This window comes from Pan troglodytes, chromosome 21 (genome assembly GCF_028858775.2).
Source record: "Pan troglodytes isolate AG18354 chromosome 21, NHGRI_mPanTro3-v2.0_pri, whole genome shotgun sequence".
Taxonomy (NCBI): Eukaryota; Metazoa; Chordata; class Mammalia; order Primates; family Hominidae; genus Pan; species Pan troglodytes.
Window position 1 is genome coordinate 19545539 of NC_072419.2, and position 24937 is coordinate 19570475.

General features: G+C 38.5%; 1 protein-coding gene across 2 annotated transcripts in view; it reads left to right on the plus strand.

Moving 5' to 3' along the window:
- SPTLC3 (serine palmitoyltransferase long chain base subunit 3) overlaps positions 1-24937 on the plus strand; it is a 159113-nt gene that overhangs the window by 21198 nt on the left and 112978 nt on the right. For both annotated transcript variants that reach the window (XM_009436815.4, XM_001135152.5), the window contains one exon: positions 18942-19127. In XM_009436815.4, the coding sequence (XP_009435090.1) occupies positions 18942-19127 (186 nt within the window). The remainder of the gene's footprint in view (positions 1-18941; positions 19128-24937) is intronic.

Consider the following 24937-nt stretch of genomic DNA (forward strand, 5'->3'; position numbering starts at 1 on the left):
TAATAGGCTATGTGCAGCCACACACCAATTCCTAATAAACACACAGAGAAGGGAACAGCCACTGAATCCTTGGCAAGTTTCTCTCTTTCTAGGTCAGAGAGCTTTCTGCTTCTACATGTGGCTGAATAGCAGTCCCTGTTTGGTCTAGCATCAGGGGACAGGAAATTTTAGGTGGGATCTAGGTATAGTAGCTCAGCAAGGAGGTGCAAGAAGAAATTGGTTTATTTTGATTCAAAAAGAAAAACTGTGGTTTGTAATCCAAGTTCAGTCCACGGAGCTCAGCCAAATGACTGTCAGAACCACATTGCATGTGCCTCCAGGAGCCCCACCCTCATAATAACTCATCCATGAGTCACTGGCTGCCCCTACTGTGAAGAAATGCCACAGGGCACACCACACTGTGATGTCAAAACACACCTCTGTTGTTGGTTCATTCCTGTGGAATTTAGGAGACTAGCCTTTTGAATTTTGGTCAGAGACTCGAAATTCCAGAACCAACTAAGTAAGCTGGACTCATCAAATTTTCTTCCACCACGAATATAAAAGAGATTTTAAAATGACTAACCACAAATCACTGTGAACCACTGAATACGGGGGCTCCCTGGAGATCTATTTACCACATCATCTTCCAATGGCCCTTTCAAGAACCATGCCTGCTCAGGCTACCATTTGTTTAAACTCATCAGTAGCTTCCCGTGTTAAGATCAAAGCTGCAATCCTTAACACAATTTGCCAGCCCTGCATCACCTCCTCAGCCTATTCATTCTTACATTTGTTCCTTCATTCATTAAATATTTATTGGACCCTTGTTACATGTCAGACACTGTTCTAGGAACTGGGGTACTACTAGCAATGGACAAAGTGGATGGAGGTCCTCCTCCTGGAACTGACATTCAGCCATGCCTGCCCCTCCCTATCCATGAGCTACCCCAACCGCACACCCTCCTTACCATTCCTCAAGCACTTCCTTCTGCCTGGAAGACTTTTTATTCCTGGTAAACTCCTACTGATTCTTCAGATTTTATTTAAAACTTCATTTTCTTTGGGGAGGACCTTCTCTTTTTCTGAACTAGGTCAGATCCCATCCTATAACCACTCCACAGCACTCTTAATTACTTATAATTTTCCTTTTTCTAAATATTGTTCATCCGTATTTCCTTCCAGACCAAGGGTTGGCAGCCTTTGATAGATAGTAAATATTTTCAGCTCTGTAAGCTATTCAGTCTCTGTTACAACTACTCAACTCTGCCACTGCACCGGAAATGCAGCCATAGGCAATACATGAACAAATGGATATAGCTGGGTTTCAATAAAACTTTATTACAAAATTAGGCTGCGGGCCATAATTTGCCAACTTCTGGACAATAGAACTTCCTATGATGATGGAAATGCTCTGTAAATGTCCTGTCCAGTAAGGTAGCCACCAACTACATGAGAATATTGAGCATTTGAAATGTGGCTAGTGCAATTGAAGATCTCAATCTCTAAACTTAATTTAATTTTAACTATTGAAATTTAAATGTAACTAACGACATATGGCTAGCAACAATTGTATTGAACAGCACAGATCTAAACCGTGAGAGCAGGGCCTCTGTCCCCCTTGCTCACACCATTTCACCTGAACCTAGCACACTAGCTGGCACAGAGTTGGTGCCCAATATATAATTTTGGAATGAATGAATGAACAGATGTATAAATATGAAATAAATTATCAAACTCCTTGTCTCCTTTTCACCGCTGCTATGGCACTTGGCTAGACTTCTTGCTCTCTAGTCTTAAAAGGTTCTATTTTTGTTCTATTTTGCACATGGCTTCTCTCCACTAGCCCATGACCTCCATGAGGCTGGGTGCTGTAAGACACTACCCAAGTGATCTTTCCCATGCCCAACACAGGTACACGCACGTGGAAGTCAAGCTTTGCACAGTGTTTGCAGCTACTAGTATTCACCTGAGAAGGAAAAAGACTAAGTCCCATGGGTACTCTATTTCTGAAATATGTTCCAGTTTGTCATGTCTTAAAGATCTAACTTTTATGTTTCTTTCGGGCTTTAACCCTGGTATGTCGATTTGAGAGGATCAACTTAGTCCTGTCTTTTCCCGCTTCATAACCTTAGGCAAGTTGCTTAATGTCCTTGTGTCTCTCTTATTACGTGAAGATGATTCTAATTCCATTGCAGTGATCCACCACCTACTTCTTTGGAATAGCATGTAAGTAAATAAGAGCATGTCCATAAAAGCTTTTGAGCACCTTAGAGATAAACATTGTTCTCACATGGCATATTATAATTGGTCAAGAAGGTGGTAGTTATTCTCAGAGATATTAAACCAATAGTACATTGTTTTCTCTGATTTATCAGAATAACTTAATAAAAGCTCTGTGTTCCTCAAGTGAGCCAGCCAGTTATAAACAAGATCAGAATAATGCAGCCATTGCAGGATGGTGAAGGATAGCCACTTAGCTCTAAAGCTGAAGTAAGTCCAATTGACTTAGAGCCTTCACCCTAGCTGTCATTCCAAGTGGGGTCCAGTTTACAAATATTTCTGCCCTGCATTTCTTCTGCAGTTCTGATAGGGGAACATCCCAATGAAAGCACACCTTTCTTTCACAACTACCTGAAAGACAAAGTCTGGCTTACCCTGCTATCAAAGGCGTTCCATTATTCAATTCCAGTGGACTCTATACAGCTCATCACCAAGTATATACCATTCAAGGCCCAGCCAGAGGCCCATGCAAAGCCATGTTCCCTCATTTCCACCCACCAATGGATGCCCACACTGGTCCTCCTATCCTGGAAGGTCTTTACCACCTCTCTTAACTTTCCCAGTCTTGGCTCTCCCTCATTCACTCATTTCTTCAGCAGATATTCACTCAACACTCTGCTGGGGACTCAATTTAGACCCCTCCATGCAATCCTGCCTTTTGTGGGAATCCTTCATCCTTCACTCACCACTCTGGCTGCACCTTGCTGAAGCCTTGGCCCTCCTCAGATCCTCACTGTTTTGTTGGCTGACTTCTCAGGTGGTGAATGGGAAACTCAAGATGATGGGAAATTAAATTAACCTCTTATGAACTGACCTGATTAATCAATAGAAAGAAAGGGCTGGAGTAGCTAATATAGGAAAACTTGACCTCTCAAAGTTTCCATATTTGTAACTTATCACTCTCTTTGACTTCTGGGGTCAGTGAAGCCTAACACTTACAAAGGCATGCTCAATCAATCAAGAACTAAGACTTGGGTCTTCTACAGAGTTAATTTTATACTTAAACTTCCTCAGACCTTGATTTGAATTTTGATCAGACCAGGTGTTTCCTAATACCGACATTTCCTTGAGGAGGTAATTTGGTTCTCAGACTTCTACCAAACCCTTCTAAGCAAAGGTTAGAAAGGAAAGAATTTAACAATATTCTTATAGTATGTATGTATTAAGGTAATACTTGGTGTCATAATACATAAGCCACCAAATTCCAATGGCATAACCCAACAGAAATTTATTTCTATTCATAATAAATCTAATTGGTAGTGATAAGAAGTAGGGTTGGGAGGTGGTAAGGACTCTGTTCCTCACATTTCTTCAGAAAACCAGGCTAACAAAGGTTCTGGAATCTTTAATGTGTAGCTTCCAAGGTCATCTTGGCCATCAACATTCAGATGGCAACAGTGAAGAGAGGCTTTTATGAGCTAGGCATAGAAGTAACACACTTTTCTTCTACTCACTTCACATTGCTCAGAACTCAGTCATATGGCCACATTTGTCTTCAAGGGATGTCAGAAATGTAGCCTAGCTGTGAGGAGGAGAGGTAAATGGGTTTGGTGAATAGCCAGTCTTTGTCATACCAGACAATAGTGTTGAAATACTTAAAAGATAATAAGAGATAATGGAAGCTATTATTTTTGCAAGTGATCTTTTTATTTTCTGTTCTTTCATTAATGAACAGAAAATATTTATTAAGTGACTTGCCTATTAAAAAATCTTTAAAATATTATTGTTATACAAGGTGGTGAGTGTAATGATGGTGTTATGCAGTGAGAACATCCAGCCTGGAGCTTTTTAGGAAGTGAAGCCAGAGCTGTGTCTTAAGGCAGGCAAAGAGTGTCTGTATGTGAGGTGGAGGTGAGGGAGAGGTGAAAGGGGAGAACAGTTGGGAAGAAACAGAAGAAACTGAAGAAATTACAAAAAGTGACGGTATGAAGAAAGCTTAGGAAGGAATAAAAAGCAGGGTGTGAAGTGAAAGCCATTTGATACTGCATAGGCAATAAATGGAAGGTGGAACATCAGAGATCAGGCAGATTATTGTCTTCTGTACCAAATAACTAAGCTCTATACTGAAAACCAACAATTCCCAAAGAGTTTTTCTCATGACATAGGTAGATTCGTATGAAAGGTAAAAGAAAAAAAAATGTATTTGATATATGTACTGAGTTTCCCAAGTTAAATGGTTTTTCACTTCAGTATTGCTCACAGCACTTAACAAGTTGATTCAATCAGCAAATATTTATCCCACATCATGTGTGAGGCCATGTGCAGACACTGGGGACACAGTGAGGAATAAGAAAGATATTGCCACTGACTGCTACATCCTAGCTTTTGACATGAAAATCCCCAGCACAGGGCAAAGGTACATACTTTTTTTTCCCAAACTCTTTTTGTTGATGGCCATCTCTAGGGAGCAGATTAGAGTTAGACCTCCTGATGGTGTCCCATAATTCTTGTGGTCTTTCTTTATTATTTTTAATTATCTTTTCTCCTCTAACTGGAAAATTTATTTTCCAGAAATTATATTTGCAGAGAGTGGCTGAAAACATCTACATCTGGGGAAAGATGCCAACACACAGATATAGGAAGTACAGAGACCTTCAATAAAATTTAACCCAACGAGAAACTTTACCATCACACATAAAATTAAACTACCCCAAATCAAGAACTAAATAGTGTATCATTTGTGTCAGTTCTACATGTAAATACACACTTTTTGTTATTCACCAACAAAAAATGCTGTTATAGATGATGGTTGGATGTTAGAGCTAGAGAAAGAGTTGTCTAGCACCTGCAGAGTTGAGGAGTCAAAATCAAATAAAGAGACCACCCAGGAGGTAATTGCAGTGGTCCAGGAGAAAGGTGATGGGTATCTATCCTGATGTTCTCAATTCTATCTTGGGGATCTTTCTCTCTATTCATTGCTACTGTGCCTATCCTTCCACTCCTCAGCAGTCAAACCTTTGATCAATTCTTCCCTCATTCATGAAACCTCCCCTGCCTTTTCCAGCCAGTGTTAGCTTCATGTTCCTCCCAGTTCTCACAGCTGTTCCCTGAACATCTCTCTATGTACCATTTGTCAGCTTTCAGTCTCTCTGTGGACATTTCCTGTCTTCTGGCAGAACAGTTGGTAACATGGACACTCAATGAGACTTGGTTTAGTGTTGAACTGGTAAGAAAATAATGACAATAATAAAATATTTCAAATAGATTTGGTGCTGGAGTTTTGATGCTGTCGAAAAAGTAAATTTTACTATAAGTTGTCCTACATATTGGTAGATTTCAGTGGCCTGAACAACTTGAGTTGACTGAGCAACTAGATTTCTTCTACTCCAGCTATCCTACTTGGTTCTGCTAAATAGGAGCTTTCTTGAAGCTTGGATTTTATCATGTGAAACATTGTTTTATTACAGAGTCTGCTAATAAACTGCCAAGAGGTCAATGATTAATTACACCAGATGCCTTCTGAAACAAAAATAAAATTATCAGGAAGGTGCTGTGTCCAAATAAATTTATCAACCAATAAACTGCTAACTGGTCAATGATTAATTGCCCCTTGTGCCTTCCAAAACAAAAATACAATTATCAGGAAGGTGCTGTGTGCAAATAGATTTATCATACATGACTATACACATGTAGAATCAAGTGACACACTCTAAAAGAAGCAACTCTCCTATTTGTAAACAAATGATCTGGGCTGAGACTTGAGTTTTATAAAGCATTTCTAAACATTTGTGTTTATAAAATACATGTCATAAAGCTATTGTTAAAATACTCATTTCTTAAAATCTCCAGACAATTTAGAGAAATTAATTCACCCTAATTAAGTAAGGCAAATTAAGTTGTATTATATGCCCTTCCAAGTAAGGTAGAACTGTACTCTCATCATTCTTGTATCATTCCATTTTCATGATCTTTGGTGCTATATCACTTGCATAACTTCAGTCATATCTAATTGACATTCCAAAGTATTTCGAAGAGAAATAAATGGCAGCTTTGAAATCAATCAGACATTCAAATGTTTTAGACTAAAAGCAGAGTTTTCTACTGAGGAAAGAACTGAATTTTACCAACCATTAGGTGACGATTTAAAAAAAAAATACATGCTAAAAGTGCATAATCTATACAGTTGACCCTTGAATAACACAACTTTGAACTGTTAGGGTCTATTTATACACTGATTTTTTTTCAATAGAAGTTACACTGGGTGTGCCTCTCCTTCCTCCCTTTCCACCTCATCCACCTCTTTCATCTCTGCCACCCCTGAGATAGCAAGACCAACCTCTTCTCTTCCTCCTCCTCCTCCTCAGCCTACTTAGTGTGAAGTCAGTGAGGATTAAGAACTTTATGATGATCCGCTTCCACTTAATGAAAAGAAAATACATGTCCTCTCCCTTATGATTTTCTTAATAACATATTTTTCTCTAGCTTACTTTATAAGGATATAGTATATAATATAAATAACATACAAAATATGTGATAATCTGCTATTCATCAGTAAGGCTTCCCATCAACAGTAGGCTATTAGCAGTTAAGTTTTTGGAAAGTTTAAAGTTACACATAGATTTTTGACTGCACAGAAGGCCAGCACCCTTAACCCCCATGTTGTTCAAGGGTCAATGGTACTACCAATCAGGTTAGGGCATTCATTAACCAATCAGAGTTGATTTGGGACATAAACAACTGAGATGAGTATATCAGTGTGTACTAGATAGCCATCAGTCCTGCCCCCTCCACTGAGACCCATCAGTTAGTCCCATATTTAGTTTACAATTTTTGTTACTCTGATGGGAACTGACTGATGGATCCTTTCCACTGCAAGTAATGGAAGCCTCAAATGTGGGTAGATTAAAATGAGGCTTTTGTTATTCTCTCATAGCAAGTCTAGTATTGGGTAGTCCTTGGCTTTGTTGATTCAGTAACTCAACAGTGTAATCGAAAACCAGTATTTTCCATCTCTTCATTCTACCATCTTTCGTGCATTAAAAAAATGCCTTCCCCTTATGCCACAGGAAGGTTGCTGTAATTCCAGAAATCCCAATCAGACACAACAATGTCTGGAGAGAAACAGAGACATTTTCCTTTTTCTTCCCAACTATTTTTATTCTTACATAAAGCCTTTCTCAGAAGTCACCCAATGGACCTTCCCTCACTTCCCATTGGCCAAGACTGGTCTTCATGCCCATGTCTAAACCAGTCACTGGGAAGACTACTTTGGCTGTCTTGGACTAATTATGCTTTACCCCCTGAGGCTAGAGAAAGGTCACCTTCAACTGAACATCAAGGCTCTTCTCGCAACAAATAAAGAATATGACCATAAGGTAGACAATCAACAGTCTGCATCACGTAACAAACCCCACCAGATGATCTGTTTGAAAGGAGAATTTGTGATCTTGTAAAGCCACATTTGCACTCAAGTCTCAGTGCTATGCTCATGAAACCCAATTTGAGCCCCATTTTTATGTTTCATTTCTTCTGTAGTAATGACAGTTGGACCACAGGGCTTGTTCAGAGTCTGAGGGAGAAGTGCTCCTATATAACTATGAATGAAGTGTGAATCTTTTACAATCTTTGAAGGCTCATCTCCTACAACAGAACATTCCTTCAGGTTATCAAGAATAAAATGAGTCTTAGAGATGCGGAAATATTTTAGATGGGCAGATTAATCAGGATAAATAATGCTAACTGCTGCAACAGAAAAGCCATAAGTCTCACTAGCTTAACAATGAGTTTTATTCATCAAACATGTAAAGTTCATTGAAGATCAGGCACCACTTTCACCTTGTAGCTTTTCTGTCTGGATCTGGTGGTTTGCAAGATTCAACAGTAGAGGAAGAGAAAGATGGATGGGGCATACCAGCTCATGACTACCTCAGCCCAGAAGTGACACATGCCATTTCCACTCAGAGTCCATCAGCCAGAATGAGTCACATGGCCTACCACAATTGCAAGAAAGGCTAGGAAATACAGAGAAAATTATGAATATATATATATACACATATATATATATCTCTTCATTATTAGCTGTATTCTGTCTGCCACATGGTGTGTAAAAATCATTTTCACCATTGATATATTATTGGTCTGTAGTTTTCTTTTTCTGTGACGTCTTCGTATAATTTTGGTCACCAAGGTAATATAAGCCTCATATAATGCATTCAGAAGTGTTTTTTCCTTCTGAATATTCTAGAAGACTTTGTAAAGAATAGGCATTAATTCTTTAAATGTTTGGCAGAATTCGCCAGCAAAGACATCTGGGATTGGGCTTTTTCTGTGGGAAGTTTCAAATTATTAATTCAATGTCTTCATTTTTACGGGTCTATTCAGATTTTCCACTTCTTATTGAGTTGGTTTTTTGTATTATGTGTCTTTCTTAGAGTGTCCATTTCATCTTAATTCTAATATGTTGACATATAATTATTCATCGCATTCCCTTATAATCAGTGTTATTTCTGTAAGGACAGCAGCAATGTCCCTCTTTCTTGATTTTAGTAATTTGGCTGTTTTCTCTTTTTGCTTGATCCATCCAAGCAAAGCTTTGTTAATTTTGTTGATTTATTTGAAGAGCCAACTTATTTCTGTTATCTATTTCATTAATTTCCACTCTAATTTTTGTGATTGTTTTCTGTTTGCTTTAGCTTTAGTTTGTTTTACTTTTTCTATGGTCTTAAGATAAGGTGATAAGTTATTGATTTAGATCTTTCTTTTTAAAATAGAGGCATTAGAGCTATAAATGTCCTGTTAAGCACTGCTTTAGCTATATCTAATAAGTTTAGGTATATATGTCTTCATTTTTATTTATCTCAAAGTGTCTTCTAATTTCACTTGATTTCTTCTTTGACTCATTTACTATTTAGGAAAATGTTGTTTAATTTCCACATATTTGTAAATTTTCCCATTTTTTCTGTTATTGATTTCTAATTCCATTGCAGTTGGAAAGAACATACTTTGCATAATTTCAAGCTTTTTACATTTATTGAGGCTTATTTTATGACTAGCTGCAGAATGTTCCATATGCGCTTTAGAAAAATGTGTATTTTGCTGTTTTGGGGAGATGGGTTCTATAGATATCTCTTAAGTCTAGTTGGTTTATACTATTGTTCAAGTCTTCTATTTTCTTGTTGGTCTTCTGCCTACTTATTTTATTCATTATTGAAAGCAACATATTAAAGACTCTAATATTATTATGAAATTTTCTACTCTCCTTATTTCTATCAGTTTTTACTTTGCACTTTTTGGGATTTTGATGGTAGATGCATATATGTTTATTATTGTTACATCTTCCTAATGAATTAATCATTTTATTATTATAAAGTATCCATCTCTCCAGCAACAGTTTTGTTTTAAAATCTATTTTGTCTGATACTACTATAGCAATTTCAGCTTTCTTACGGGTGCTGTTTTCATGATATATCTTTTTCCATTCTTTTACTTTTAACTTGTATGCATCTCTGAATTGAAAGTGTATCTACTCTAGACATTTTAGAGTTAGATTTGATTTTGTTTTCATCCAGTTTGACAATCTGTACTTGATTGGGTCGTTTCATCCATTCACATCTTCTGTTATAGCTGAGATAGTTTCATTTATGTATTTTTGCTTTTTGCCTTCTGTATATCTCATGTCCTTTTTGTTTATCCATTCTTAGTTTAGTGCTTTATTCTATGTTTTAAGTGAATATTGTCTAGTATCGTATTTTCATTATTTTAATAATTTTTCACTTTTTTTGAGTTTTCTTAGTTGCTCTATGGCTTACCATACATATGTTAATGTACCAAAATCAACCACAAATTTATACAAACTTAAATCCAGTGATATATAGAAATGTTACTTCTATATAGCCTACCTTCCCTTTTATGCTATTACTGTTATAATATGACATCTATATATTTATAAAATCAACAGTACAATCTTATAAATACTATGTTGTACAATTTTATGTCTTTTTTAAGAAGCTGGAAAGGAAAGGATGCCAAATATATAAGTGTATGCATGTACGTGTGTGTGTGTGTGTATGTATACATATTGAGAAAGAAAGAGTTTGTTACATCAACTTTCTTATTTATCTTCTTATTTAACATTTCTGGTTTTATTCATTAGTTGCTGTGGACTCTAATTGCCATGTTGTATAATTTCCTTAATTCAATATAGTTTTGCTCACATCCAATTTCTTTGTGCTGTTATTGCATAATATATGTCTATATATGTAAGTTCAACAATGAATTTATACATATTGTTTTACACAATTTCTTTTAAAATTATTTAATAGTAGTAAAGGGAAGGGAAGAAACGTGTGTTTATACTTTTTTTTTTTTTTTGACGGAGTCTTGCTGTGTCTCCAAGCTGGAGTGCAGTGGCGCAATCTCGGCTCACTACAACCTCCACCTCCCAGGTTCAAGCAATTCCCCTGCCTCAGCCTCCCAAGTAGCTGGGACCATAGGCGCAAGCCACCACACCTGGCTAATATTTTCGTATTTTAGTAGAGACAGGGTTTCACCATGTTGGCCAGGATGCTCTCGATCTCCTGACCTCGTGATCCAACTGCCTCGGCCTCCCAAAGTGTTAGGATTACAGGCATGAGCCACTTTAACAATTTCGTAATCACCTTTGCCTGTGCCCCCCTGTTTTTTTGGTTGGATTTGAATTATTGTCTGAAGTCACTTGCTTTCAGTCTGAAGACCTCCCTTTAGTACTTCTTGAAAGGCGGGTCTGCTATTAACAGATTCTTTCAGTTTTTGTTTATCCTGAAATGTCTTTATTTTGCCTTCATTTTTGAAGGCTAGTTTTGCCAACATAAGATTATTGGTTGACTTCTTAAAATATTTCTGCATTTTGAATATGTCATCCCACTGCCTTTTGGCTTCCATTTTTTTCTACTCCAAAGAAAGCTGTTCACCTTATTGGGGTTCATTTTTATGTGATCAATTGTTTGGCTCTTGCTGCTTTTAAGATTTTCTCTTTGTCTCTTAACATTTTTACTATAATATGTCTGATAACAGATCTCTTTGCCTTTATTCAAATGGATATCATTAAGCTTCCATAGGTATGATTAATGTTTTTCATCAAATTTAGGGAGTTTTCAGCCAATATTTATTGAAATGTTTGTTCTGTTCCTTTTTCTCTCCTCTCTTTCTAACACTCATATTGTGTATATGTTGGTGTACTCAACGGTATCCCACATGTTTCAGAGGCCTTGTTCATTTGTCTTTATTTTTTTCCTCTGGTTTTTTTGTTTGTTTGTATTTTGTATTGCATAAATTCCCCTTCTCTATCTTAAAGTTTTCTAATTTTTTGGTCTTCCAGTTTAAATCTGCTATTGAGCCCCTCTAGTAAGTTTTTGTTTCTGTTATTACACTTTTCGATTTCAGAATTCCCACTTGGTTCTTTTTATTGTAATTTCTATTCTTTATAAATATTTTCTATTTGATAATACATTGCCATCATACCTTCTTTTACTCCTCTAACATGGTTTCCTTTAGTTCTTTATATATATTTGTAATAGCCACGTGGCTGTATTTACTAAGTCCAACATCTTGGTCCTTCTCATAAGCAATATCTGTTGTTCTTATGTAGATCACATTTTTCTGTTTCTTTACATGACACATATTTTTGGTTTAAAACTGAACATTTTAAATAAATTGTAGCAACTCTGAATACTAATCACTGCCCTCCCCTGCCCCCACTAGAGGATTGTCTTTGTTGTGTTTGCTTATTTTTTTAGTGACTTAGATGAGCTATTTTCATAAAGTATATTTACCTCACAGTGTAAAACCTCTAAGGTTGCCCCTTAGAGAGTGCAGACTTCAGCATGTCATTGAAGTGACAGTGGTTTTAGAAAGCTTCTATATGACTGTGCCTTCCCGAATCATTCTGTAAAGCTATCTTCCTCTGGCTTCCCTTCTCTGGCTAAACTACCTACATGAAGATTAGCTTGTTGCTTTTACCGAGTTACTAGTCTCTTCTAAAGTGCTTGCCACCAGAATCTCCACTGTTTTCCAGAGCACCCTTTAATCTTGAACTTCCCTACTCTTTGTACCAAATAAAATAAGTTATCTTGGGGAATGCTCTGGAACTCTCTCTCCCACTGGGCAAAGCCAATGAATCACTGCTTCAGAGCTAGGGAAAGGATAGTAGCTCTAGGTGGGGCAATACCTTCTGGTTTTCTTGGTTTTCCTCTTCCACCATGGAACCTCTATCCTGCTAGTGTGCTGGAGTAAGGGTAATTGGGGCCCCAGTATTCTCAGCATGCCATGTCTGATATAGAGTCTCTACCCTACGAGTGGGTGTTCATTAGAGGAAGTAAACCCTCAACCTCTCAGCCACACTTGCACAGAATTTAGCCTCTGCAAAACAGAACTGAGAGTGATAAGAAATGATGGTAGCTTGCCCCTCTCAAAGAAATACCATAACCCTTGCCTGAAGCAGGGGACAGGAAGCCTCATCTTCTTGGCCACCTGCTCAAAGTAGAATGTTTCTACTTGCTGAACTGGGAGATAAAGGGAGAGAATAGGTCATGGCTCAATGCCACAGACTCTCAGTGTTCTTTTTTGATATTTAGTGTATTTCCTTCAATAAATATTTCTTCATTTGTTATATGCCCTTAAGACAATGTCCAAATACTTTAAAAAGTTATATTTTTATAATTTTTACCAGTTATGCTTTATTTCTACTGTGAAGATGATCTCTGAGGCTCTTTATGCCACCAGCAGGGAAATAGTCTACCTTCCATAGATTTTTAACCAGGCTCCTATGTTTGAACACCATATAATGTTTAAAGTAAATCTCTTATTCTATAACACTCACAGTGGTTCTGTTTCCCTACGCAAAACCTAACTGCTACAATGTAGGCAGAGACTTATACTTAAACACCAGTATCCTTGGAAGTTTGTGTTCTCCCTCAGAGAATGATCTATGCCAATCTTGATCATGATGTGGAAAACCCCAAATACATTCCATTTCAGAAAGGAACATGGCCCCTTCGTTAGCTCCAGTGCTCTAGATTTCCTTTGCCATTTCATCCTCCCTGAGCCAATCTTATCCCCCACCTTCCTGCCCTTGTAGATCAACTAAGGCCTGAAAGCCTCCTCTTCCTCCTCATTCTCACCCTGACTTTTCTTTTCAAGGGCTAACCTAGCAGTGTAATGGAATGTGTCATGTTGCATGGGCTGCCTCACTCTGAAAACAAAAGTCTGTTTGTGAATGGATGGTGAATTGGCAGCATTAAGTTGGTTTTAGATTTGCTCATCCTTTTGTATCATACCCTAAAAAGCTAGAGCACAAGAAGTGACTGCATCACACATTTTTCAAGGTGCTACTGAGATAGTCTGCGTCCCTGTGGCCAGGAGAGTCACATGTGCTCTTCATCCTGTATCCCTCAAGGGGTCGTGTTCCAGGAATTATACTGTCTCTTGCCTTTTTCTACAATTATGCTTAATCTATTAAATATTTTTCTAAGCTCCTATATACACTCAGTCTTTATTGCAAAATAAGCAACTCCCCTCACAATTAGTAACCGAAGTCACCACCTTCTCTCTGTCCTCTTCCCTACCACTATACTTCTTTAATAAGTCGTCTCAGCTCCCTGTCCCATTGCCTTCACATTCTCTCTCTCCTTAAGTCCCTGCAGTCTGATAAAATTGCAGGGATAACAGGTTGATAAGATTACTTACTCAAGTTTTCTTGTGAGAGTCCCCATATACAATGGTCTTGTTGAACTTCAGTATCTCCACTTAGTGTCACTCTTCAGTCCCTCACCTCTTCCTCCCTCTCCCACTTGCTGTCTCCTTAGAGGACCCTCATTCTCCCTCTTCTCCCTAGGTATTGATACATTATATTCTTTTTTCTTGTTTCTTTTTTTTTCTTTTTTTTTTTTTTTGAGATGGAGTCTTGCTCTGTCGCCCAGACTGGAGCGCAGTGATGCAATCTTGGCTCACTTCAACCTCTGCCTCCCGGGTTCAAGCAATTCCCCCTGCCTCAGCCTCCTGAGTAGCTGGGATTACAGGTGCCTGCCACCACACCTGGCTAATTTTTGTATTTTTTAGTAGAGACAGAGTTTCACCATGGTTCAGGCTGGTCTTGAACTCCTGACCTCAGGTGATCCACCCACTTCGGCCTCCCAAAGTGCTGAGATTACAGGCATGAGCCACAGCGCCCAGCTGATACATTATATTCTTGATCAATATATCCTAGGTCAATGTATATCCTTGGTCTCATGTCTTTCTTCGTGAGACTCTCAGTCCCTTTTGCTAGAGTCTGGACAAATCCAGCAAGGAAGCCATATATATCCTTGGTCAATATATATGACCAAGAGAAAATATTGTCTTTCTCTTTTTTCTCAAATATATCTCTAAAAGCAGCATTATCCATTCTAATAGTTTTCATCTATCATCTCTATTCAGAATATTTAACAAAAATCGTAACATTTAATGAGTTTTTGCATTGTAGCAGGTAACCTGCATATACTATCTCACTTAATTTTCAAAAATGACCTTTACTAGCCCCACTTAGCACTGGAGACATTTGAGGCCTCAAAAAATTAAGTGATTTTCACAAGGTCACACAGGCAGCAAAGGAAAGTCTGACCCCTGAGCAAATCATCTTTATTGTTATGCTCGACAACCCAGCAACACCAGACTCCACTTCAACCTCCTCAAGAATCACTCCTGATCACCCAGTGTGATGTGGTCCCTTCATTTGCATCATCCTTTGACATTCACATTTTGCTCTACATTGTGGTCATTTGTGTCCCCACCACACACACACACACACACACACACACACACACACACACCCTACTGCACTATCAATTCTGGGGAAAACATACTGTATTTATTGATTTCATATCTCCTCTAATGTTAGCCTAGGACAGCCAGTAAAAGAGCTACCTATTGAACAGAAGAGTAATTGTCTGTAAAGGGCTCCCTGCATATTCCAGCACCCAGTTTATTTCCAGATATGACAGAAGCGCAGGAAGTAAACAAACCCCAGGATGTCACAGCATCCCAAACGACTACATACTGTAGGCAATGTGGCTCAGGGTCTGTTTATTTTTAAGGCTGTGAAAGAAAAGGTAGAACAAGCCAAAGTGTATTACAAATAACAATGCTTATCTGCAGTAATAACAAGTGCTTAATAAATGCAAACTTATTAAGCAAGATTTTATGCTTCATTTACTTTGATAGGATGAAATTTTATATTTCAAAATAACTATCCAACAACAGATTGAGGAATTCCTCCTGGGAGGTGTGACTGACTTCAATTATAAGTAAAAGAATATAGTAAGTGAGTCACTAGCTATCTCTTAAGGAGACCAATACATTTCCAGATAGCTTTTTTCTCTGTGAAGATATCTCATTTTTCCTCTGCCAAATAAAATTAATTAAGTGACATTAAATTTAAAATGTATCTATTTATATGAGAGGAAAATAGATCCTGGTTTGGGCTGATGGACATTTTTGAAATTTTCTCCTTTGTGTTATTACTTGCTTCCAGAACAAGTCACAGGGGCAAGTAAATAGTTACATATAGGCCCAGTCTGTGCAACCAACTGAGGGTTTTATTTGCATCTAGGTAGACCATCTGTGATGTACAGTGCAGGGTTGCCTCAGAGCCAATTCAAGCAGAAACTGCCTATGGATTTCAAGAGAAAAGCACCACTTGATTTGGTTACAGGTGAAGCTCAGAAATGAAGATGGGGCCAGGAAAGGAAGAAGAGAAAACCTGCTGATTGCCATGGGTTGGACTTGAATGTCCTCACATTTTCTGTCTTTATGTACACCCACATAACTTAGCCATTCTCTAAGTCAGCCAAAGGGGTTAATTTGCAAGCAGGTTAAATTAAGGTTCTGAGGTCACCCACACTGGGTTCCCTTTATTCACCCTTTTTCTTCTGTGGTACCGGAAAAAGCACTGTATCCACACATTCTGTCCCAAGCCTACTGCTCTTCCCTCTTTATGATTTGTACCTTATCGCATTCACCTTCAACCATGACTTAAACTGTGGCCCGTAGTAATTGACTCAGTCAGGGTCTTTCTTTTCTCCTACATTCCTCAGTGCTCTGGGAATTTATGCAGGTAATCACCACCCCCAAATTAGCATGTTCTGTACAGACTCATGTCTTCTCTCCAAAAAGCAGCCCTCCTTCCAAGTCCTTCTTTCTTCTTATCAACAATACTATACTGCTCCTTGCAGATAGTTTTCTTTTTCCTCTTCCTTGACTTCATATCTAATCAGTAGAAGTTCCAACATGTCTTCCTTCATAAGACTCTGAGTCCCTTTTGCTAGAGTCTGGACAAATCCAGCAAGGAAGCCAATTTTGTGTCTCTGTGATGCAGAAGGATGTGGGAGGTGGGTCTTAACTGGGCCAGGAAGTCGCCTGGAATTGTGGAGATCGATGTAGTCTAAAGCTCAAGTGCAGAACAGAGCCAAGGAAAGGAGCCAAAGGTTTGTACTAAAATAGCATAGCAAGATCAGCCATCCTTCAGACCTACATGACTGGGGTAAGGACATAGTTAGAAGGAGGAATAGGAATGGGGTCTGTCTTGTTCATCTTTGAATCCCCAGTGCTGAACATGTTGCTTGCTCAGGGAAGGCATGCAACAAATGCCCTATATACAAGCCAAGAGTATAACCTCTCATTTATCTTTTACTCAAGACTGCATATTAACCAATGCTCTTTCATTCTCATTAGCTTATGCCATGAAGTAGTGTTTGGGATGACACACTAGACAGGAACATCCACCTATGTTAGTTTGGGGTACCTACAGAGGTAACCTGAAATAATAAATAAGTAAGGAGGCAAGCCATTTTAATAATATTTTGTGATGTTTTGACTTAAGAATTCAAATGTTAGATATCACTATAAAAAGGCTTTTAAAATTTCTTTAAGAATAATAATGTAGAGATTTAAAATATTCATCTACCAGACTGATTTGCTTTTCATCTATTTTTGTGGCTTGGGATAAAACTTCCAGTGACTAAATCACAGAGATTCCAAAAATTCTGCTTCTCATATAATGTAGAGGGAATGAAGATAATATGCTCTGGAAAACTGTGTTGATTACAATGACAAAGACTAGGAGAATCGCCAAAATAGTATTTCAAATGTACATGATTTAATATCATAAATCATTCTAAATACATATATATGTATAAGCTAAATTAGTACATTAAATATTAGTAGAGATCTGACAATTTTTGTAAATCACTAAAAGTTATGTATTCCAAGTATTCAAAACATTTTTTGTGTGTCATCTCTTTAAGAAATGGGAAATCTGCAGATTGATTTATATTTATTGAATGAAATAATAAATGAATGTATAAATATTTATTAAGGACTAAAACAATTAAATATTAGCGTTAGAAATATGTATTTACTAATCAATTGACCAGATGTTGTTTGAGCTACTCTGTGCAAATCAATTAAACAGTCATCAGAATGGTTTGGTGCTAAAAGTCTACTTTGTACTGAAAAGTGAAATAAAACAGAAAATTTTTTAAACTTTTTACTATGAAAAATTTCAGACATACAGAAGAGTAGAAAAAAATAATATAATGAACACCTAAATACTCTCCATCCAGATTCAAGAGTTAACGTTTCTCAAAGTTGCTTTATGTTTTTATGCAATTTTGACAAACCACCTTAAAGAGAACTACAGCTATTATAATGCTTTGCCCCTTAATACTTCAGCATGCATCACAAAGATTAAAACATTATGTGATGTAACTAAAAATATCTCTATCTTTCCTACTACAATTAATAATTCTTTAATAAGAATTTAATAAGAATAACAGGCTTTAACTGACAAAGATCAAAAGAGACAAAGAAGGGCATTACATAATTGTAAAGGGATCAGTGCAACAAGAAGAGCTAACTATCCTAAATATATATGCACCCAATACAGGAGCACCCAGATTAAAGCATAAAGCAAGTTCTTTGAGACCTACAAATATATATGGTCCACATTTGGATTTCCACAGTTGCTCAAAATTTGTCTTTCACCTGGTTTTTCACACAAAAATTAAAGAAAGAAAACAATTTGATGAAGGAACACACACTGGATTTACTTGTTTCCCTTAGTCCTCTCTTCCACCCTTCTTTTCTTTTATCAGACTTTTTTAAAAGACCAGGACAGTTGTCCTATAGAAAGTTCTACATTCTGGATTATCTGATTGTTTTCACATAAGGTCGTTTACCATGTTCCTTTAGTCTAGTATTTCTTGTAAAATGGAAGTTAAACATAAGAGCTTGGCTAAGTTCAGGTTAAATATTTCATAGGTTTGATGTGTATTGAATATTACACATAACAGGAGTGTAGAGTGGCTGCTTATTCCAACATTTGTGATATAATTTGATCACCTGGTTAAAGTAACGACCCCAAGTTTGTGATTAGGAAGTAAGCTATGGGGTCATACTTTAGCAACTTGCAAACACTCTGTTCCTCATTAACTCTTCACCCAATGGTTTGAGTTTCTGTTGAGAACTTTTGCTTGAATCAATTATGTTACTATGGCTTGTAAAATAAAGTTTGCATTTTTGATTACCCTCTTCAATGATCAGTTTCTAATTTATTTACAATCTTAAATATGGCCTTTGGAATTCAAAGGGTTGAAAGTTCACAATTTTAGGTATCATAGTATATCTGTAACAGGAGAATGCTAACCTTGGATTTTCTTTTGTGTTTTCAGCAAAATGGGAAGCCACATTTTTGTGATAAGCTCATTGTTGAATCGTTTGAGGAAGCACCCCTTCATGTTATGGTTTTCACTTACATGGGATATGGAATTGGAACCCTGTTTGGCTATCTCAGAGACTTTTTAAGAAACTGGGGAATAGAAAAATGCAACGCAGCTGTGGAACGAAAAGAACAAAAAGTACGTATGCGCACCTCCCTGGATCTTTGTCAATGCCTACTCCTCTCTAAAGTGTTCTCAGAAGTGGTGATGCAGGTGCAGATCCTAGAAAGTATGAGGTGCTCAGGAACTATTCAGGGCAAATTTCATTCATCTCCACCTCCTAAACCCCATTCCCCATGGGCTTATGGACCTGTTTTTACAAACATCTCATGGGCAACTACTATTTGCCACATACCGAACTAAGGCTTTTCCCATACCTTGTAATATTTAATTTTTGTAACAACCCCATGATATAGATATTAAACTATAATTTTGAAGATAAAAACATGAAAATATAAAAGCAAGTGCTCCTGGGTGGGACTGTACTTTGGTCTTCTAGTTCTAAGTTGGGTATTATTTATGCTCTATCCTGAAAAGGAAAGTGCATTTGAGTGAACTGGGACATTTTTATTTCATCTAAATCTGATTTCTCACCTTTGACACTATTAATATTTTGAACCAATTTTTTGGGCATTGTAAGAATTTTAACAGCATCTGAAAAATATAGCATTAAACCACTAAAGCTAAGGACCCTCATGAAGTCACTGCACCCTCCACTACCTCTACTGGAACAGGCACTGGTATCCACTGCTGAGAGACCCATAGATGGTTCACATCACAGGACTCTGTGGAGAAAATCCCCAGTACCAACTTGGAGCCGGGTAGACTCGGTGGGTGGCGAGACCCAGAAGAGAGACAACAATCACTGCAGTTCAGCTCACAGGAAGCCACATCCATAGGAAAAGGGGGAGAGTAATACATCAAGGGAACACCCCGAGGGACAAAAGAATCTGAACAACAGTCTTCAGCCCTAGACTTCCCCAAATGAGAAGGAACCAGAAAACCAACCTTGGTAATATGACAAAACAAGGCTCTTCAACACCCCCCAAAATATAATACTAGTTCACCAGCAATGGATCCAAACCAAGAAGAAATCCCTGATTTACCTGAAAAAGAATTCAGGAGGTTATTAAGCTAATCAGGGAGAGGCCAGAGAAAGCAAAGCCCAATGCAAGAAAATCCAAAAAATGTTACAAGAAGTGAAGAGAGAAATATTCAAGGAAATAGATGGCTTAAAGTAAAAACAATCAAAAATTCAAGAAACTTTGGACACACTTTTAGAAATGCAAAATGCTCTGGAAAGTCTCAGCAATAGAATTGAACTAGTAGAAGAAAAAAATTCAGAGCTTAAAGACAAGGTCTTCGAATTAACCCAATTCAACAAAGACAAAGAAAAAATAATAAGAAAATATGAACAAAGCCTCCAAGAAGTCTGGGATTATGTTAAACAACCAAACCTAAGAATAATCAATGTTCCTGAGGAAGAAGAGAATTCTAAAAGCCTGGAAAATATATTTGGGGGAATAATCGAGGAAAACTTCCCCGGCCTTGCTAGAGACCTAGACATCCAAATACAAGAAGCACAAAGATCACCCAGGAAATTCATCACCAAAAGATCTTCACCTAGGCACATTGTCATCAGGTTATCCAAAGGAAACCATTTTAAGAGCTGTGAGACAGAAGCACCAGGTAACTTATAAAGGAAAAATCTATCAGATTAACAGCAGATTTCTCAGCAGAAACCCTACAAGCTAAGACAGAATTGGGGCCCTATCTTCAGCCCCCTCAAACAAAACAATTATCAGCCAAGAATTTTGTATACAGCGAAACTAAGCATCATATTTGAAGGAAAGATACAGTCATCTTCAGACAAACAAATGCTGAGATAATTCACACCAAGCCACCACTACAAGAACTGATAAAAGAAGCTCTAAATATTGAAACAAATCCTGGAAAACAGAGCTTCTTTAAAGCATAAATCACATGGGACCTATTAAAAAAACACACACACACAGGTTAAAAAGCAAAAACAAAAAAGAAAAAACCCAAAGTACACAGACAACAATGAGCATGACGAATGTAATGATACCTCACATTTCAATACTAACATTGAATGTAAGTGGCCTAAATGATCCACTTAAAAGATACAGAACCACAGAATGGGTAAGAACTCACCAACCAACTATCTGCTGCCTTCAGGAGACTCACTTAACACATAAGGACTCACATAAACTTAAAGTAAAGGGGTGGAAAGAGGCATTTCATGCAAATAGACACCAAAAGAGAGCAGGGGTAGCTATTCTAATATCAGACAACTGTAAAGCAACAGTGGTTAAAAGGAACAAAGAGGGACATTATGTAATGGTAAAAGGCCTTGTCCAACAGGAAAATATCACAATCCTAAACATATATGCACCTAACACTGGAGATCCTAAATTTATAAAATGATTACTAACAGACCTAAGAAATGAGATAGACAGCAACACAATAATAGTGAGGGACTTCAGTACTCCACTGACAGCACTAGACAGGTCATCAAGAGAGAAAGTCAACAAAGAAACAATGGATTTAAACTATACCTTGGAACAAATGGACTTAACAGATATATACAGAACATTTCATCCAACAACCGCAGAATACACATTCTATTCAACGGCACATGGAACTTTCTCCAAGATAGACCATATGACAGGCCATAAAATTAGATTCAATAAATTTAGGAAAATTGAAATAATATCAAGCACTCTCTCAGGCCACAGTGGAATAAAACTGGAAATCAACTCCAAAAGGAACCTTCGAAACCATGCAAATACATGGAAATTAAATAACCTGCTCCTGAATGAGTACTGGGTCAAAAATGAAATCAACATGGAAATTAAAAAATTCTTCGAAGTGACTGACAATAATGACATAACTTATCAAAACCTAAGGCAGTGCTAAGAGAAAGTTCATAGCCCTAAACTCCTACATCAAAATGTCTGAAAGAGCACAAATAGACACTCTAAGGCCACACCTCAAGGAACTAGAGAAACTTGAACAAACCAAACGCAAACCCAGCAGAAGAAAGGAAATAACCAGTGTGGCTGGCAAGATGGCCGAATAGGAACAGCTGTGGTCTGCAGCTCCCAGCAAGATCAATGTAGAAGGCATTTGATTTCTGCATTTCCAACTGAGGTACGGGGCTCATCTCACTGGGACTGGTTAGACGGTTGGTGCAGCCCACAGAGGGCAAGCCAAAGCAGGGTGCGGCATTGCCTCACCTGGGAAGCGCAAGGGGTTGGGGAACTCCCTCCCCTAGCCAAGGGAAGCCCTGAGGGACTGTGCCACGAGGAACAGTGCATTCTGGTCCAGATACTACACTTTTCCCACAGTCTTCACAACCCGCAGACCAGGAGATTCCCTCAGGCGCCTACACCACCAGGACCCTGGGTTTCAAGCACAAAATTGGGCAGCTGTTTAGGCAGACACCAAGCTGGCTGCAGGAGTTTTTTTGTTGTTGTTTGGTTTTTTTCACACCCCAGTGGCACCTGGAACACCAGTGAGACAGAACCATTCACTCCCCTGGAAAGGGGGTTGAAGCCAGGGGGTTGCTTAGCCCAGCAAGCTAAGATCCACTGGCTTGAAATTCTTGCTGCCAGCACAGCAGTCTGAAGTCAACCTGGGACACTCAAGCTCGGTAGCAGGAGGGGCATCCACCATTACTGAGGCTTGAGTAGGCTGTTTTCCCCTCACAGTGTAAACGAAGCAGTGGGGAAGTTCAAATTAGGTGGAGTACACCACAGCTCCTCAAAGCCGCTGTAGCCAGACTGCCACACTAGATTCCTCCTCTCTGGGCCTGGCATCTCGGGAAAGAAAGGCAGCAGCCCCAGTCAGGGGTTTATAGATGGAACTCCCATCTCCCTGGGACAGAGCACCTGGGGGAAGGGGCAGCTGCAGGTGCAGCTTCAGCAGACTTAAACGTTCTTGCCTGCTGGCTCTGAAGAGAGCAGCATATCTCCCAGCACAGCACTCGAGCTCTGCTAAAGGACAGACTGGCTCCTCAAGTGGATCCCTGACCCCCAGGCCTCCTGACTGGGAGACACCTCCCAGCAGGGGTTGACAGACACCTCATACAGGAGAGCTCCGGCTGGCATCTGGTGGGTGGCCCTCTGGGATGAAGCTTCCAGAGGAAGGAACAGGCAGAATATTTCCTGTTCTGCAGCCTCCGCTGGTGATACCCAGGCAAACAGGGTCTGGAGTGGGCCTCCAGCAAACTTCAGCAGACCTGCAGCGAGGGGCCTGACTGTTAGAAGGAAAACTAACAAAACAGAAAGGAATAGCGTCAACATCAACAAAAAGGACGTCCACACAAAAACCCCATTCGAAGGTCACCAACATAGAAGACCAAAGGTCGATAAATCCATGAAGATGAGGAAAAACCAGCACAAAAAAAGGCTGAAAACCAGAATGCCTCTTCTCCTCCAAAGGATCACAACTCCTCGCCAGCAAGGGAAAAAAACTGGACGGAGAATGAGTTTGACGAACTGACAGAAGTAGGCTTCAGAAGGTGGGAAATAACAAACTCCTCCAAGCTAAAGAAGCATGTTCTAACCCAATGCAAGGAAGCTAAGAATGTTGAAAAAGGTTAGACGAATTGCTAACTAGAATAACCAGTTTAGAGAAGAACATAAATGACCTGATGGAGCTGAAAAACACAGCACAAAAACTTCGTGAAGCATACACAAATATCAATAGCCAAATTGATCAAGCGGAAGAAAGGATATCAGAGATTGAAGATCAACTTAATGAAATAAAGCGTGAAAACAAGATTAGGGAAAGAAGAATAAAAAGGAACGAACAAAGCCTCCAAGAAATATGGGACTATGTGAAAAGACCAAACCTACATTTGATTGATGTACCTGAAAGTGACAGGGAGAATGGAACCAAGTTGGAAAACACTCTTCAGGATATTATCCAGGAGAAAAATGTTTAACCTGATTTGGTGTTTAATGAAAACTTCTGGGTAAAAGAGAAAGTTAAATTGGGATCTAGACGCTGATGAATAAATAGTAAGGCAAAGAGTGAATCAAGAGAGAAAAGGAATCTCTAAGAAGAGAGAATATGGTGCAAGATGGTCCAGAGGTTAGAGAAAGCATTGTGCATTCAAGGAACCACGGAATTCCAATGACCGAGTGTTGTGAATGAGAGTGGGAGTATGTGGGCAGAAAGACTGCTGAGAGGCAAGCAGGGGCCAGACTATAATGGGTTCTTTTAATAAGCCATGGACATGTATTATAAGAACAATGGGAAAGTATTGAAGGACTTCAGGCAAAGGAATGCATATTTGTAGACAGAAAGATAATTCTGTCTACCCTATGAGAAATTGATTGCAGAAAGACAACAGAGAGATCAAAAAAGACATTAAGAGGTTGATGCAGATATACAGGTTTAAAAAAATCTAGGTGAGATGGTTGGCCTGGGACCAAGGTAGTGACAATAGGGTTGGTGACAAGAGAAAAGGCCAGGAGATGTTTAAGAGGTAGAGTTAGAGATGGTTGATTTGACCTAGGAAAATAGGGAGAAGGACAAATCAAAGACCACATCCAGGTTTATGACAGGTAGCAGAAGGTGGTGTCATTCACTGAGATGGGTAACAGAGAAGCAAGATCCAGTTGGAGGGAGAAAGTAGTCAACTCATTTTTTGACAAGTTGAGTTTGAAGAACTGGCAGCTAAACTTAAAGATCTGGACTTCTGGAAAAAGTCTCAGTGGGATACTGTAACATCTTCAGTTTATCTTCAGCATGTCGACAGGAATCAAAGCCAGGGAAGTAGACAAGATCTTCCAGGGTAAGTTCACGGAGAAAAAAGAGAAAGGATGAAAAGAAAGTGAAGAACTTCAGAAAATTTAATAGATTTCAGAGACAGAGTCCCAATTCAAGACGAAAAGCAAAGTGACAAGAAAAAAAGT